The 17,358-nt window shown below is 41.0% G+C and overlaps 1 protein-coding gene across 1 annotated transcript in view; it reads left to right on the forward strand.

Annotated features, from left to right (window-relative positions):
• LOC126203496 (DNA-directed RNA polymerase III subunit RPC2) overlaps window positions 1–17,358 on the forward strand; it is a 185,825-nt gene that overhangs the window by 59,124 nt on the left and 109,343 nt on the right. Inside the window, exon 5 of the mRNA XM_049937825.1 lies at window positions 4,750–4,917. Within this exon, the coding sequence (XP_049793782.1) occupies window positions 4,750–4,917 (168 nt within the window). The remainder of the gene's footprint in view (window positions 1–4,749; window positions 4,918–17,358) is intronic.

Here is a 17,358-nt window from a genome sequence, read left to right on the forward strand (position 1 = left end):
AACGGAAGTCGACCATTCACCTTCCCACCAAAACCCTCACATGCTTGTTCCATTTCATATTGCTTCGCAATGTTATGCCCAGATAATTAAATAAGGAGACTGTGTCAAGCATAACACTACTGATGCTGTATTTGCACATTAAGGGTTTGTTTTTCCTACATTAAGGGTTTGTTTTTCCTACATTAAGGGTTTGTTTTTTCTACAGTAAGAGCAAGCTGCCATTCATCACACCAACTAGAAATTTTATCTAGGTCACGTTGTATCAACCTACAGACACTTATCTTCAACACCTTTCTGTACATTACAGCATCATCAGTGAACAATAGCTGCCACCCTGCTTGCCAGATGATTTATGTATATAGAAAATAGCAACCGTCCTATAACATTTCCCTGGGGCACTCCTGATGTTACCCATCTCTAATGAACACTTGCCATCAAGGACAAAATACTGTATTCTATTACTTAAGGAGTCTTTGAGCCAGGCACATATTTGGGAGCCTATTCCATATGCACATACTTTCATTAACAGACTGCTATGGGGTACCATGTAGAATCTTTTTTGGAAATTTAGAAATATGGAATCTGCCTGTTGCCCTTCATCCAGATTTTAATGGCATATATGCGAGATTCTATTGGCAGGCCAGCAGTCAATTTAAGTGGAGACTTGTGTTATGTTTTAACTGATGATAGGATGAGTCTGATATGTGATTGAAAATTTTGTGAATTCTTGGAACTTCAGCCTCAGCTTCTAGGCTGCTGGTGTTAGTGTGTTGCAGAATGCCTGGCTGAGATATTTTTAGTTTAATGGCAGACAACCATACCCACCTTATACAGTATTTTATTCTCTTAACAACCTTTGTTTTTAACAGTGCAGGAAAAGACAGATTGCTTCTTACTGTAAAGAAGACACATCAAATTGCAGACACACACAATTAAGATATTCACATATAGCTTTCATCCACACTCTTCATCAGTAAAGGACACACACACACACACACACACACACACACACACAAGTAAGCACACCTCACGCACACATTACCGCCAGCTCCACCATCTTGGACCAGAATGCATCATCATGGTACAAGCAACAATCTGGAGGGGATGGGGAAGGGGAAGGAATAGTAGTTTATGGGTGGGCAGAGAGATAATTGCTGTCTGGTGGAGTGTGCAGGGACTAGGCTGATAATATACACAGTGTCAGGAGGTTGAGGGGCAGGGAGGTGGGGAAAAAAAGGAGCAAAGAAGGAGAGGAGTGGGGAAAGACAGGCAGATGCGTTGGCAGAGGGCTGCAAGTAAACAGGGTGAGAGATGGGAGTGGGGAGGAGATGATAGAACAGAGAGGGTGGAAACTGCTGGGTGGAGGGTGTGGGGAGTGTATGTTACTGTAGGTTGAGGCTGGGATGATTATGGGAGCAGAGAATGTGTTTTAAGGATAACTCCCATCTGCACAATTCAGAAAAGGTATTATTGTAGGGGAGGACCCCTCTTCTTTTTTGCTCCTTTTTTCCCCACTTCCAGCTCCACAACCTCCTGATACTGCACCTGTTGTCAGTCTAGCCGCTGCACACTCCCCCAGGCAGTAATAGTCTCTCTCCCCAACCATACACTACTATCCCTTCCCCTTCCCCTGGCCCCCTTCCCCTTCCCCACACCCTCCAGATTGCTGCTTGCATCTCATGTGAGCATCACACACATTCCTGTAACCTTTGCATATGTTTTCTCCTGCCGCCATTTGATGAGTAGATCTCTTATGTATTCAGTATCTTTTATGTGTCCTTCACCCCTCTTTCTTGCCCTCCCTCCTTCCTTCCCCTCCCCCCTTCCTTCCCCTTCAACTCTTCTGCCAGAAGAAGGATCCATTGGCTCCGAAAACTTGCATAAGATAGCCCTTTGTGTGTGCGCGTGCGCACTGCTGCCACAGCTTGGTGAGGAGATTTTTTTTTTTTTTTATCTATCCAGTTACATTATATTAACAAACATACTTACGTATAGACAAAAGAATTACTTCTGTTTACCTTTAATTTGGTTTTCTTGTACTTTTTATTACAAGTGTAGATGCTTTCTTGTGGAGGATTCGTGATTTATACAGTTGTATCATTTGGGTCACGTGCAGATACTTTTGATAATCTATTCATTTCTGATAGCTGACAACTACTTGTGATACCACCTATCATTAGACTGAATGATATAGTATTATTCTTTATTTTACGAAATGTTTGATTGATGCAATTTGCATCTGCCTTTTTCCACCATTTTGGTGTGGTTGGATAGTCTTTTCTGATACCAAAATTGATAAAGGAGTGACACATTAGGGTTAGTTGATTCCATACTTGATCCAGTCCATGTCTCCTCTCTTTTTTGTAGCCAGTTATGTTATGTACAAGTTTTAGCTACATACTCAGTAATTTTTATTGACGCTATCAGCATTTATGCAAACTTCTCTTGTGATATTTTCAGTTTAATAGTGTGTTTTTGATTGCATTTGTTGTTCATACCAAAAATGATTTCTCTGTAAGAAAGTGCGTGTTTTTATTATCAGTAGATAAATAAGTATAGTAACTCCATGAAATAAATTATATGCAATGATACGGAATTACAGATTTAAGAATTGAATCTTGCACTTGTGAAGAGTGTAAGCTTAACATTGCAAGGCTGGAACATGTACATCAGAAAGCTGAGCCAGTACCTATGAGGAAAAGAAAGAAAGGTACACTGTAGTAGTCAAGTGCAGTTACTTACTTACCAACTCAAGATATCTTTAAAGAACATTACTTTGCAGTCCATACACCTCCCCTCTGCTGCCCCCCCCCCCCCCCCCCCCACAAAAACCTCAGAGTTCTGTGTCCCTATCAGAGATCAGTGTCAGTGTGGCAAATTATGTTTTAAATGTTGTATTTGTTTCAAGCAGTAAAATGTGTAGAGCCTATGAATTTCAGAACTGTTATGATTGCATACTGTGTTTGTAATAAACATTCTTAGAATGAGTTTTTTCATTGAAGCATATAGAATTTTTGTGATCTATAGAATATATATTTGTAGCCTCTCCCCGATGTTATTCAATCTGTATATTGAGCAAGCAGTAAAGGAAACAAAAGAAAAATTCGGAGTAGGTATTAAAATCCATGGAGAAGAAATAAAAACTTTGAGGTTCGCCGATGACATTGTAATTCTGTCAGAGACAGCAAAGGACTTGGAAGAGCATTTGAATGGAATGGATAGTGTCTTGAAGGGAGGATATAAGATGAACATCAACAAAAGCAAAACGAGGATAATGGAATGTAGTCGAATTAAGTCGGGTGATGTTGAGGGTATTAGATTAGGAAATGAGACACTTAAAGTAGTAAAGGAGTTTTGCTATTTGGGGAGCAAAATAACTGATGATGGTCGAAGTAGAGAGGATATAAAATGTAGACTGGCAATGGCAAGGAAAGCGTTTCTGAAGAAGAGAAATTTGTTAACATCGAGTATAGTTTTTCTGAAAGTATTTGTATGGAGTGTAGCCATGTATGGAAGTGAAACATGGATGATAAATAGTTTGGACAAGAAGAGAATAGAAGCTTTCGAAATGTGGTGCTACAGAAGAATGCTGAAGATTAGATGGGTAGATCACATAACTAATGAGGAGATACTGAACAGGATTGGGGAGAAGAGGAGTTTGTGGCACAACTTGACCAGAAGAAGGGATCGGTTGGTAGGACATGTTCTGAGGCATCAAGGGATCACCAATTTAGTATTGGAGGGCAGCGTGGAGGGTAAAAATCGTAGGGGGAGACCAAGAGATGCATACACTAAGCAGATTCAGAAGGATGTAGGTTGCAGTAGGTACTGGGAGATGAAGAAGCTTGCACAGGATAGAGTAGCATGGAGAGCTGCATCAAACCAGTCTCAGGACTGAAGACCACAACAACAACAGAATATATATAATATATGTATCTATCTTTCTATCATCCTTTGTAATGAAAGATGATGAGACTTGCCAACAAAAGGTCTTTAAATATGTCTGCTTGTGTCTGTATGTGTGGATGGATATGTGTGTGTGTGCGAGTGTATACCTGTCCTTTTTTCCCCCTAAGGTAAGTCTTTCCGCTCCCGGGATTGGAATGACTCCTTACCCTCTCCCTTAAAACCCACATCCTTTCGTCTTTCCCTCTCCTTCCCTCTTTCCTGATGAGGCAACAGTTTGTTGCGAAAGCTTGAATTTTGTGTGTATATTTGTGTTTGTTTGTGTGTCTATCGACCTGCCAGCGCTTTTGTTGGTAAGTCTCATCATCTTTCTTTTTAGATATATTTTTCCACGTGGAATGTTTCCCTCTGTTATATATATATATATATATATATATATATATATATATATATATATATATATATATATATGCTTGTGTCTGTATATGTGTGGATGGATATGTGTGTGTGTGTGCGAGTGTATACCTGTCCCTTTTTCCTCCCAAGGTAAGTCTTTCCGCTTCCGGAATTGGAATGACTCCTTACCCTCTCCCTTAAAACCCACATCCTTTCGTCTTTCCCTCTCCTTCCCTCTTTCCTGATGAAGCAACCGTTGGTTGTGAAAGCTTGAATTTTGTGTGTATGTTTGTTTGTGTTTGTTTGTGTGTCTATCAACCTGCCAGCACTTTCGTTTGGTAAGTCACATCATCTTTGTTTTTAGATATATTTTTCCATGTGGAATGTTTCCCTCTATTTTATATATATATAAACGGTACTTAAGAATACATGTGCTTATTGTTATAGGTGATCCTGATGCAAGAACAGTTGGCTCGCAACAGGATTATTGTAGAGGATGACGGCAAAGGTGGTGTTCAGTGTCAAGTTACAAGCAGCACTCATGAGAAAAAGTCTCGAACAAATGTTGTTGTCAAAAATGGAAAATATTACCTAAAACATAACACACTGCAAGATGTAAGCATAATTTTTTGATGACTTAAAAGCGTACTTATAAAATAACCCATAATTTTGCTATTGAGATGGTTTTGATTTTTGTGAGGTTCTTATTAAATTTAGACGTGTCCAATCGCGCGCGCGCGCGCGCGTGCGTGTGTGCGTGTGTGTGTGTGTGTGTGTGTGTGTGTGTGTGTGTCTGGAGGGGGGGGGCAAATGCGATTGTGTGAGCGTGTGCCCTCTCTCCCGCCCACCCCTCCCTGACACACACACACACACACACACACACACACACACACACATTTAACTTAAGAGTATATGGCAGTGTGCTGTATATTTAGTTTCTGTGAGTGATTCAGATTCCTCATCAAGCCTGAGTATTGATAGAGTGAACACATCAGAGATAACCGGACTCCAGGCAACACTCTTGTGGGGTGCAGCAGCCATCTCGGCAAGCTCATGAGGTGACACCAACCTCTAATGAGTCTTTACTGATATACTGCAGCCTGTCAGTTGCGGCCAGCCTCTCATTAGTCACTAGTCTTTCGTACATGCCAATGAATAGCAGAGCATTTTGACCATAGTTTAAGATATAAAGTTGTGATGTTGTTACAGTCTATCAGCTGGAATGACAGCAGCAGCAAGAAAGCTAACTGTAAGATTGGTGTTTGTTTTTAATTATTTTTCTGTACAATTAACTAAATAGTTATTATATTTTTGCATTGCAGGTATTAGGAAATTATGAAGAGAGAGTCTAACAACAGCTGAATCTCACTGGTACAACTTATTCATGAAGAAATACTTTTGAATATATGTATAATTGCAGTTTATTCCTTTGAAAATGAGATGATACAAACATGCATTTTGTGCAGAGAATCATATATTTCTGTTGTTGTCTGTTCTTACTATGATAGGCACTTTCCCTGGCAGTAACAGTTTTGTGAGGAGTCTAATTATTTGCACATTCTTGCGCTTCACTTGACCTTCTAACACATGAATAGTTTTTTAAATGTAATTACTTTTGTTTCAAAAGCAAATCTCTCAATGGTTCTTACCATCTGTTGTTTGTAGCAACAATTGTGGAACTGGTTTCTTCTGTGTTGGGGAACATTTTTATTGTTTCTGACATTTTTTCATCACATCTGTATGGTTTCGCTTTCAGTTGTGGTTGTGGTGGCTTATTTGATATGTTAAATAATGTACGTATTGTATTCCATACAAGTTTCGTAGATTCCACATTCAGTGATTTGACTGGAAGTGTAGTGAACAAAACTTCATTTTGCTGTGTGGATATATATGACCTCTTTTCGCTAAAGGTCAGGTCTTTTGCTGTTTACTCTCCATTTTTTTGTACTGAAAAAATATCTTTAAGTTACAAGAGAATTATAAATAAACTGTCCTGCATAGCTTCCAGGGTACCTAAGAAACTAAAGAAACACAAATGTGATGCCATTTTTTAGTTGCTGTCCATTTTTATGGCACTACATGCATTCCCTTTTGTAAAACACTATTTTACTAATCAGTATAAATGATACTATTCACACTCATTTGATATCATATTCAGTAGTGTAGCTTTCTGTACTATTGTTGCAGTATATAACAAAAATGAGCAGTAGTTTTGTGACTGTATGTGTTAGACTGTAATTTTGACTTTACCCGATTAACGTTCTGGATTTGTACTTTTCCCTGGTTTGTGGTATATGTTTAGACAACTTGACTATGCTCTGAACTAGTGCTAATTATTAATTCACCTCATGATCTCCGCTGTCAGTTACCATCAGAACCAGCAGTTTTCTTCTGCCAGTCTCATTCTTATCATTAGTGCGAATAATCATAAACTGTGTTCCTACCTACGGAGAATAGTACAGAAAATTGACAATGAGAACTTCTTCACTGTGCAACTTTTGCATTGCGGTATGTATCCTGAGTTTCTCAAGTTGTGGCAGCAGCAGTTACTGCAACAGTAGCAGCAGCAATACCTGGAGCAACAGCAACTGCAACAGTGAGACTTGCAGCAAGAGATGCCAGTAGCAGCAGACACATTTTTGCAACTTTTGCAAAATCGACAACAGTTGGCAGCTACAGTGGGCTCGCCTCACTGTCCACCCTTCATTTGTTTATATGAGGTAAATGAGAGATGGGGAGATTGTTTATGTTGTTTTGTTCTTCACTGCAGGGCAAGTCAAATAACTGACCCTAGGAATCAATGTACACTGTTACTGTCTTGTAGTAGTAAACTGTACGAAGCAGTGCAGAAATTATGCCCACTCTCAGATCCTACTAGTTTGAGTTTTTCTGATATTTGTGGTTTGTTGATTGACTATTAGAGCCACAAATGTTGTTATGGCACGGCTCAGGTTTAATCAATGTGTTAAGCAACGTAAACAATCTCTACGCAGCATGGGCTGCTGACTTACAAGGCTTGGGGCGCAAGTTTAGCTTTTCGTGCAGTGTGGTACGTCATATGTGGACTCTTTAATCCATGATGTTATTATCCGTCTTGCTCTGGATTGAGATGTTAGTGCAAAAGCTTTAGAGGTGTCTGATCCCACATTGAGTGATGTGTTAAATATTGCCAAAGCACACAAGTAACTGCGTCAGTGCAAGCTCTGTTTCACAAATCTGCAGGTGTTGATGTTAGTAGTCTGTTGCCGTTGTGTTCCACAATCAACTTACGACTTTCAGTTGATGTCATTATCAATTTACCAAGTACCCATTTGTCTGGTGACACAGGATTTAGTAGTTAGTGATTTCTTGCCCTTATCATTGATAGATGCAAATAAACAGAAGCACTTTGTTCATTGTTGGCCTGTCCGCAATAAGCAGAGACTCATTTAATGTTTTAGACCCTAGAAGAGTTAATGCTGTCAAATCTTGTCCAGCATCAACGATGTCACTGCCCTTTTCGTGATGTCATCTGTTTTGCATGCCACAAACTGGGGCACTTAGAGAGTGCCTTGGCGTGTGTGCATCAACAGCTTAGGCCATCAGCGCACTGCACGCTATCTTGCCGATGCCTGTGGCAGCAGCGGGCGATATGCAGTGTCTCATGTTGTAACTGGACACTTGAGGGATCACAGTGGATCTCCAGTAGGACACAGGTCAGTCGTGTCTCTGATTGGTGAGAACACACACCAGTGCTTTGGCTTCCCACATCTGCAGTCTCTTCAGCACAATGTGATGGTGTACAATGGCCAGTCAATCCCATTGCAAGGTCAGATCATTATCCAAGCTAACAAGGAGAGGTCCCCAGGTGTACAATCGACTTTCTGAAACTGTCTGTATGGTGCTGTAGGTTAAGAGTCCAGCTATCATGCACTTCAGCGACTCAACCTGGCGGGTCCTCATTTGTGAGTAATTGAGGGAAAAAAATTCAAAATTTTGTGGGACAGTCAATATCACTAAAAAAAGTTATATTATCTAGTCTGGTTGCGTAGTATAATGGATAGGATAACAGCCTCACATGAAGGTGGTTGTGGCTTTGGATCTTGTCACGTGCACATAGTTTGTTTATTTTATTTTTTTATTTTTATATCTTTATTGAAATTACTTTGATCATTATTTTTATTCAATTGATTGGTTTAAATGTAATTTTTTATTTCTATTTTTGTAACATCATTTTAGTCACTGTATGAACTTTTTCATTAGTTTCATTTTTCTATACAGCATTCTTTTTCCAATTGGAATTTTTGTGAATGTGAATTTAATTACATTTACCTGCTGTAATATTCAATTATTTGAAAATTGCAGTCTATCAGTTAAAAAACAAAAGACAAAATAATCTATTTATATTTGTGCAATGGTGTCAAAAATTAATTACCAGATGTGCAATATTTTTGCTTGGTAATCATCATACAAACTTTTAAAACATAACCTTAATACCTGTTGCACTGTGGACAAAATAGTGCAGATGTAAATTTAAATGAAAGGTGGGTTTATAAGTAAAATGAAATTCAAACAAAATGAGAACTAGATATAGTAAATGCAGTAATGTGGAAGAAAGAACAGGGTGATAAAGCAAAATAAATGAAATAAAAATTAATACATTAAATTCATTAAAACCACATGAACAATGATTTCAAGTGAAGAAGTAATGCAGGAAGAAAATTGAGAGCAAATGAAGATGTTGATATTATGATTAAAATTATGTGACAAAGGCATGCAGTTAAAAAATTACGTTAAAATCAGGTAACTGAATAAATATGATGATCAAAATCATTTCAATAAAGATTTAGGAAAAAAAAAAACAAGCTTTCTGCAGGTGATGAGCTTTGAACCCATAACATCCTGCATATGAAGCTGTTATCCTGGTCATTACACCACTCAGCCAGTCTATACAATGCAACTGTTTAAATGCTGTTGAATGTTACACAAAATTTTGAATTTTTTTTGTCCCCAATTACTCGCAAATGACGCTCCACCAGGGTAAATGGCAGCAGTGTATGATACAAACGATCTTTACCTACATTACCATATAGATAGATACAAAAAGTCGATCACACCGCAGGGAATCTCTCCTTGTGAGTACAAAAACATCGCTTGGCAGCTAATGTTGATTGCAATTAACTCTTGGAGACAACAACTAACATTTTTGGTTAGATGCTTTTGCGTTTTTTGATTTTCAAATTCCCGACCAGGTTAATTTGGTTTCACCTGTGATCCTATTCACAGAACTTTATGCATTGTGTTCACAATTTAAGCAGCTGTTTACACACACATTAGGTTGTGCAACAGTGTCCCAGGCCCATATTTCCTTAAAGTGTTCAGCAGTACCTAAGTGTTTTTAGGGCTTGTCCGCTGCCTTTTACTATGTGTGAGAAGTAGGTAGGTTGCATAATGTTGGTGTTCTGTCACCAGTATCGCCTAGCCAATGAGCTATGCCCATGGCTGTGGTTCAGAAACCTAATGGATCACTTCACATTTGTGGTGATTCTTAGTTTACCATTAACACTTAAGCAAATGTTAATTTGTATTCACTTCCTCAACAGGAGGAATTGTAGGCTGCATTGACTTGGGGCCAATAGCTTTCAAGGATATATCTCACTGATGATTACTCTCAATTGCATGTACATGATCAGATGAAACAGTTTTTAGAGTTTAATATGCCATGCTATATCTGAAGTGAAGGTGTCTCAGATTCTCAGTCTAGCCTGAGTATTGATGGAGAGAACACATCGGAGATACTCAAGCTCCAGGTGACACCCATGGCTCGTGCCTGCATGGGGGAGCAGCTGCTTTGGCAAACCCGTGAAATGGCGTCACCCTCTGACAACTGTTTACTAATATATCACTGTCTGGCAATTGCGGCCACTCTCAAGTCTTACATAGACGCCATTACCATTTTGTGATTTGAACTTTTCCCTGGATTGTGGTATATCCTTAGGCAACTTGGCTATGCTGTGGACTTGAATTGATTATTAATTCACCTCGTAATGTCCGCTGTCATTTACCACCGGACTCCGTTCCTTTGGTCTTCTTGTTACCATAAATGCAAATAATCTTAAAATGTGTTTCTGCGTATGCTGAGTAGGACAGAAAAATATAGGTGGAGAATTATAGGAAACAATAAGGTTTTGATTGGTAATGAATACCATGTTGACTTTATCACAAACTCCATTTCTCTCTTTTTCTGGTATATCTACAAAAAAAATGTTACTTTATTTTTTCTGCTTCTTTTGTTTGATGCAGCACACATTCTCTGTAGGTTAGGCTTAACTGTTAGGATTAATTTTCAATTTGGAGATTTCACATCCAGTAAACAATAATAGCGCTATCATATCACAGGAATTATGAAATACAAAACTCTGGACAGTTTTCAATTTGAATTTCATCCCATATTTTACTTCATTGTAACTTGGTGGAAGACACTAACAATCTCAGAATAAACATGTGTAGATTAGGATCTAACATCCCATTGACAGTGAGATCAATAGTAAAGATTGGGAACCAACTGGGATCCATGAGGTGAAGAGGTGTGGATAACTGAGAGCGGGTGAAGGAAATAATTGGTGTCTTTGATATGAGAGTATAGATTTTGGACAATGAGTTGGAGGTGTTGGTTAATGACCAGTGAAAGACCTGCCCAGTACACCCACACAGCACTTCCTTTTCTACATCTACATCTACATGATTAGTCTGCTATTCACAATAAAGTGCCTGGCTGAGGGTTCAATGAACCATCTTCATGCTCTGTCTCTGCTGTTCCACTCTCAAACGGCACTCAGGCAAAACGAGCACTTAAATTTTTATGTGCAAGCCCTGATTTCTCTCATTTTATCATGATGATCATTTCTCCCTATGTAGGTGGGTGCCAACAGAATGTTTTCGCAATCGGAGGAGAAAACTGGTGACTGAAATTTCATGAGAAGATCCCGTCCCAACAAAAAACGCTTTTGTTTTAATGATTGCCACTCCAATTCACATATCATGTCTGTGACACTATCTCCCCTATTTTGCGATAATACAAGATGAGCTGCCCTTCTTTGTACTTTTTTGATGTCATCCGTCAGTCCCACCTAATGCAGATCCCACACCATACAGCAATTCTCCAGAATAGGGTGGACAAGCGTAGTGTAAGCAGTCTCTTTGGTAGACCTGTTGCACCTTCTAAGTGTTCTGCCAATGAATCACAGTCTTTGGTTTGCTCTACCCACAATATTATCTATCTGATCATTTCAATTTAGGTTATTTGTAATTGTAATCCCTAAGTATTTAGTTGAATTTACAGCTCTCAGATTTGTGTGACTTATCCTGTAATCAAAATTTAGCTGATTTCTTTTAGTACTCATGTAAATAACTTCACCTTTTCTTTATTCAGTGTCAATTGCCACTTTTCACACCATACAGATATCTTATCTAAATCATTTTGCAAGCCGTTTTGATCATCTGATGACTTTAAAAGACTGTAAATGACAGAATCATCTGCAAACAATCTAAGACGGCTACTCAGATTGTTATGTCGTTAATATAGATCAGGAACAATAGAGGGCCTATAACACTTCCTTGGGGAACACCGGATATTACTTCTGTTTTACTCGACGACTTTCCATCTATTACTACGAACTGTGACCTTTCTGACAGGAAATCATGAATCCAGTCACACAACTGAGGCGATACTCCGTAGGCACGCAGTTTGGTTAGAAGATGCTTGTGAGGAATAGTGTTGAAAGCCTTCTGGAAATCTAAAAATGTGGAATCAATTTGACACCCCCTGTCAATAGCACTTATTACTTCATGAGTATAAAGAGCTAGTTGTGTTTCACAAGAACAATATTTTCTGAATACGTGCTGACTATATGTCAATAAATTGTTTTCTTTGAGGTACTTCATAATGTTCGAATACAGTATATGTTCTAAAACCCTATTGCAAATCGACGTTAGTGATATAGGCCTGTATTCAGCGGATTACTCCTACTTCCCTTTTTGGGTGTTGTTGTGACTTGAGCAATTTTCCAGTCTTTAGGTATGGATCTTTCTGTGAGCGAGTGGTTGTATATAATTGATAAATATGAAGCTATTTTATCAGTCTACTCCGAGAGGAACCTGACAGTTCTACAATCTGGACCTTTATTAAGTGATTTAAGCTGCTTTGTTACACCGAGGATATCTACTTTTATGTTTGTCAGCTTGGCAGTTGTTCTTGATTGGAATTCAGGAATATTTACTTTGACTTCTTTGGTGAAGGAGTTTCGGAAAACCGTGTTTAATAATTTTGCTTTAGTGGCAGTGTCATCAGTGACTTCCCCGTTGTTATCGCGCAGTGAAGATATTGTTTGCGTCTTGCCACTGGTGTGCTTTATGTACGACCAGAATCTCTTTGGGTTCGAGACAGAATTTCGTTGTGGAAATTATTAAAAGCATCTCGCATTGAAGTACGCGCTGTGTTTCAAACTTCTGTAAAACTTTGCCAGTCTTGGGGATTTTGTGTTCTTTTAAATTTGGCATGCCTTTTTAGTTGCTTCTGCAACAACGATCTGACCCGTTTTGTGTTCCATGAAGGATCAGTACCATCACTTATTAATTTACGTGGTATGTATCTCTAAATTGCTGTTGATACTATCTCTTTGAAAACATTCTACAACTTTTCTACACTTTCTTGATCAGATTGGAAGAAGAGAAGACTTATCTTAAAAAGGTGTTACGAGCATTTCTATCAGCTTTTTTAAGTAGATATACTTTGCGTTTCTTTTTGATTGTTGTAGGTGTTACAGTATGCAGTGTAGCAGCAACTGCCTTGTGGTTGCTAATCCCTGTATTCATCACAACAATCACTATTTGTCCAGGATTATTTGTTGCTAAAAGGTCAAGTAAGCTTTCGCAACCATTTATGCTTCGAGTGGGCTCATGAACTAATTATTTTCAAAATTATTTTCACAATAATTTTCTGAGAAAGCATTCAGTACAATTTTGGATGATGTTTTATGCCTGCTGTTGGCTTTAAACGTAAATTTTTCCAGCATATCGAGGGTAGATTGAAGTCACCACCGACTATAATTTTATGAGACTCAAGTTTCCTTTGAACTGTTCAGCAACTATGTCTTCTGAGTCGGGAGGTCGGTAAAACGATCCAATTAATAGTTTAGTCTGATTGTCATGTATAAACTCTACCCATACTATTTCACGTGAACTATCTACTTCAATTTCGCTACAAGGCAAACTACCTCTAACACCAATAAATACTCCACCACCAACTGTGTTTAATCTATCCTTTCTGAACACTGTTAGATGGTTTACAAAAATTTCGGCTGGACTTATTTCCAGCTTTAGCCAGCTCTCTGTACCTACAACTATTTGAGCTTCAGTGCTTTCTATTAGGGCTTGGAGCTCTGGTTCTTTCCCAATGCAGCTATGACAATTTACAACTACAATACCAATCATTTCTACAACTATCTTACTGTGTTTTACCTGCCCCCTTTTAGACTGACACCCCTTCTTTGGTTTCCTGAGACCCTCTAACCTGAAAAACCACCCAGTCCCTTCCACACAGCCCCCACTATCTGTGTAGCCACCTCCTGTGTGTAGTGGACTCCTGACCTATTAAGTGGAACCCGGAAACCCACCACCCAGTGGTGCAAGTCAAGGAATCTGCAGCCTATACAGTCACAGAACTGCCTGATCCTCTGATTCAGACCCTCCACTCGGCTCTGCACCAAAGGACCACAGTCGGTTCTATTGACGATGCTGCAGATGGTGAGCTCCACCTTAATCTCAGAAGCAAGACTGGCAGTCTTTACCATTTCCGCAAGCCGCCAGAAGCCAGACAGAATCTGCTCTGATCCAAAGCGACACACGCCATTGGTACCGACATGAGCCACCAACTGCAGTTGGCTGCACCTTGTACTTTTCATGGCATCCAGAAGCACCCTTTCCACATCCGGAATGACTCCCCCCAGAATGCACACGGAGTGCACACTGACTTCCTTCCCCTCCTTGGAAGCCATGTTCCTAAGGGGCCCCATTACGCGCCTAATGTTGGTGCTTCCAACTACCAGCAAACCCACACTCTGTGAATGCCCATACCTTGCGGGCCAAGAAGCTTCCTCTGGAACAGGGTGGATGACTGCATCTGGCTCAGAGACGTCGTCAGCCACAGATAACACCCGAAACCTGTTCGTCAAACAAACCGGGGAGACCCTACGATCGGCCCCTCAGAAAGTTTTTTGCTGCCTGCCAGATGTTGGAATGATCTCCCACTCGACCACGGGTGAGGGGTCAACCTCAGTGCAGGCAGTACCTGGGGAGGTCACAGCAGTGGACCGATCGGAGGACACGTGGGACGTGCTCAACGTCCCTCGCATCGCCCCCAGTGACGCCCCTTGGCAGCAGCCTCCAGCTGTGTGACGGAAGCCAACGCAGCCTGAAGCTGTGAACAAAGGGTCGCCAGCTCTGCTCGACCTCTACACAACAGTCACAGTTCCTATCCCATACAGCAGTCGCTCCTGTTTGAAGCTCGTAAAAATATGTAACAAGCGAACAGTGTACTTACCTTATTAGTAGCAGGAACTAGCGGTGCGCTCTCGCTGACAGTCCTACCACAGGCTTATGCTACCACATCAGAGGCTGGGCCACCTGTGAAAGCAGCCATGTCACATACCAGCTCTGCTGCAATCGTTGCACAGCTTTTTATGTTGGTGTGACTACCTGTCAGGATGAATGGCCACTGCCAAACTGTGGTGAAGAGCAAAGTGAACCACCTTGTTCACAAAATGCAGTGAAATGCAATATCCTAGATTTCAATGGCTGCTTCACAACCTGCAACATCTAGATCCTCCCCTCTACCATCAGCTTTTCTGAACTCTGTAGTTGGGAGTTTTCCTTACAACACATTCTCCACTCCCAAAATCATCCAGGCCTCAACCCACAGTAACCTAATGTCCTCTCATCCTCCACCCAGCAGTTTCCGCCCTCTGTCCTATCACCTCTTCCCAACTCACGTTCCCCTCACTCTCATTGTGCACCATTCTCTGCCAATGACCCCACAAGTCTTTTGCCCTTCTCTACTCCTCTCTTTTTCTGCTCCCTCCCCCCCCCCTTCCCCCATCCACAGCCTCATGATGCTGCACCTGGCTGCCTTGTTTGGCTTCACCTAGTCCCTGCACACTCCACAAGGCAGTGCTCACACTCCACAAGGCAGTGCTGACTTCCCTCCCCTCCACCCTTACCCTGATTTACAGAACACTATGTGGGATGTGTGAATGAATGAATGAATGAATAAATGTCAGAGTGTCAGATCATCATCTCTCATGCTGCTAGTGTTATCAGGGAGCTGGATATCATTTGCCTAACGGCATATGCATATGGTAAATTTTTTCCTTCCTTCCTCTCTTTCCATCTCATCACCGACCAGAGTAGCACAGGGTTTGCACACTGGACTCACATTCAGGAGGATAACGGTTTGAACCCATGTCCAGTCATCCTGATTTAGGTTTCACGTGATTTTCCTAAATTGCTGAAGGCAAATTCCGGGATACTTCCTTCAAAAGGGCAAGGCCACTTTTCTTCTTCATCCTTCCCTAATCCAAGCCTGTGCTCCATCTCAAATGATATCGTTGTTGATGGGACATTAAACACTAATCTCCTCCTCCTCCTCCTCCTCCTCCTCCTCCTCCTCCTCCTCCTCCTCCCCCCCCCATCTCCTCCTCCTCTCTTTGTCCATCTCCTCCCCCCATACCTATTTACATCTCCTCCTTCCCTCACATTTCTCAGTCCTCCTCCTCCTCCTCCTCCTCCTCCTCCTCCCCCTACCTCTTTATATCTCCTCCTTCCTTCTCTCCGTCTGTCTTCTACCCCTCCTACACTTTACATCTCCTCCTTCCTCCCTCTCTCTGTCTATGTCCTCCTCTCCCTCTCTGTCTATTTCCTCCACCCCTTACCGCTTTACATCTCCTCCTCCTCCTCCTCCCCCCCCTCCCCCTCCCCCTTCCGTTCTTGTTTGCCTGCCTGTTTCCTCTCCACCTCTCTCTGTCCATCTCCTACTCCCACTCTCTGTTCATCTCCTCCTTCCCCTTTTCTCTGCCCACTTCACACTTTGTCCTCCTGCTTATCCATATCCTTCTTGCCCCCCCCCCCCCCCCTGCTCAGCTGTGCCCATTGGCTTGTACACACCCTGGAAAGCATTCCGATACTATCCACACAACACACCAGTCATACAGTGCAGCCCGGATGTCAGGTTAAAATCAGTCCAGCTGTGGAGGTGGAGATGTGGAGAAAACACACACACACACACACACACACACAGTCCATGTTTATGTATATCAATAGATATTTGCAATATTTCTCTCAGGTTTCAATGTAATGGTCGGTGTCCCATTATAATGCGTAGCTTTATTCAGTGCAGTAAGAATATTTATTGGAAGGAATTAAATGTATTGTCTATTGCGTGTTCTTGGTAAACTACTTCCCATTGTTCTTCCTGTACATTCTCTCTAAGTAGTGTAACTGAGACTGTGTTTATGATTTTTTGAAGTTCAAATGGCTCTGAGCACTATGGGACCCAACTGCTGAGGTCATAAGTCCCCTAGAACTTAGAACTACTTAAACCTAACTAACCTAAGGACAACACACACATCCATGCCCGAGGCAGGATTCGAACCTGCGACCGTAGCGGTCGCGCGGTTCCAGACTGTAGCGCCAGAACCGCTCGGCCACCAGCGGCCGGCGATTTTTTGAAGTGATGGTTTCCAGTTCTTAGCGCAATCTAATGGATTATGATACTTTGTTGCTACAATTAGATCACCATGGTGTGGGAAACCATTTTAAAGGAAAACAGGTTTAGAAATAAATTATCAGCTGCTGTTGCACTATGTCCTATTCTTGTTGGGAATGTCACTGTGGAGATCAAACTACAGCTAGACATCAGCAACTGAAAATGGTCTCAGTCAGAACTATCTGGATGAAATCAGTCTTAAAATGCCCACTTGCAATTACAAGGGTGGTTTGAAACGTTCTCAGAATCACCACGGG

Source organism: Schistocerca nitens, chromosome 9 (genome assembly GCF_023898315.1).
Source record: "Schistocerca nitens isolate TAMUIC-IGC-003100 chromosome 9, iqSchNite1.1, whole genome shotgun sequence".
NCBI classification, from domain to species: Eukaryota; Metazoa; Arthropoda; class Insecta; order Orthoptera; family Acrididae; genus Schistocerca; species Schistocerca nitens.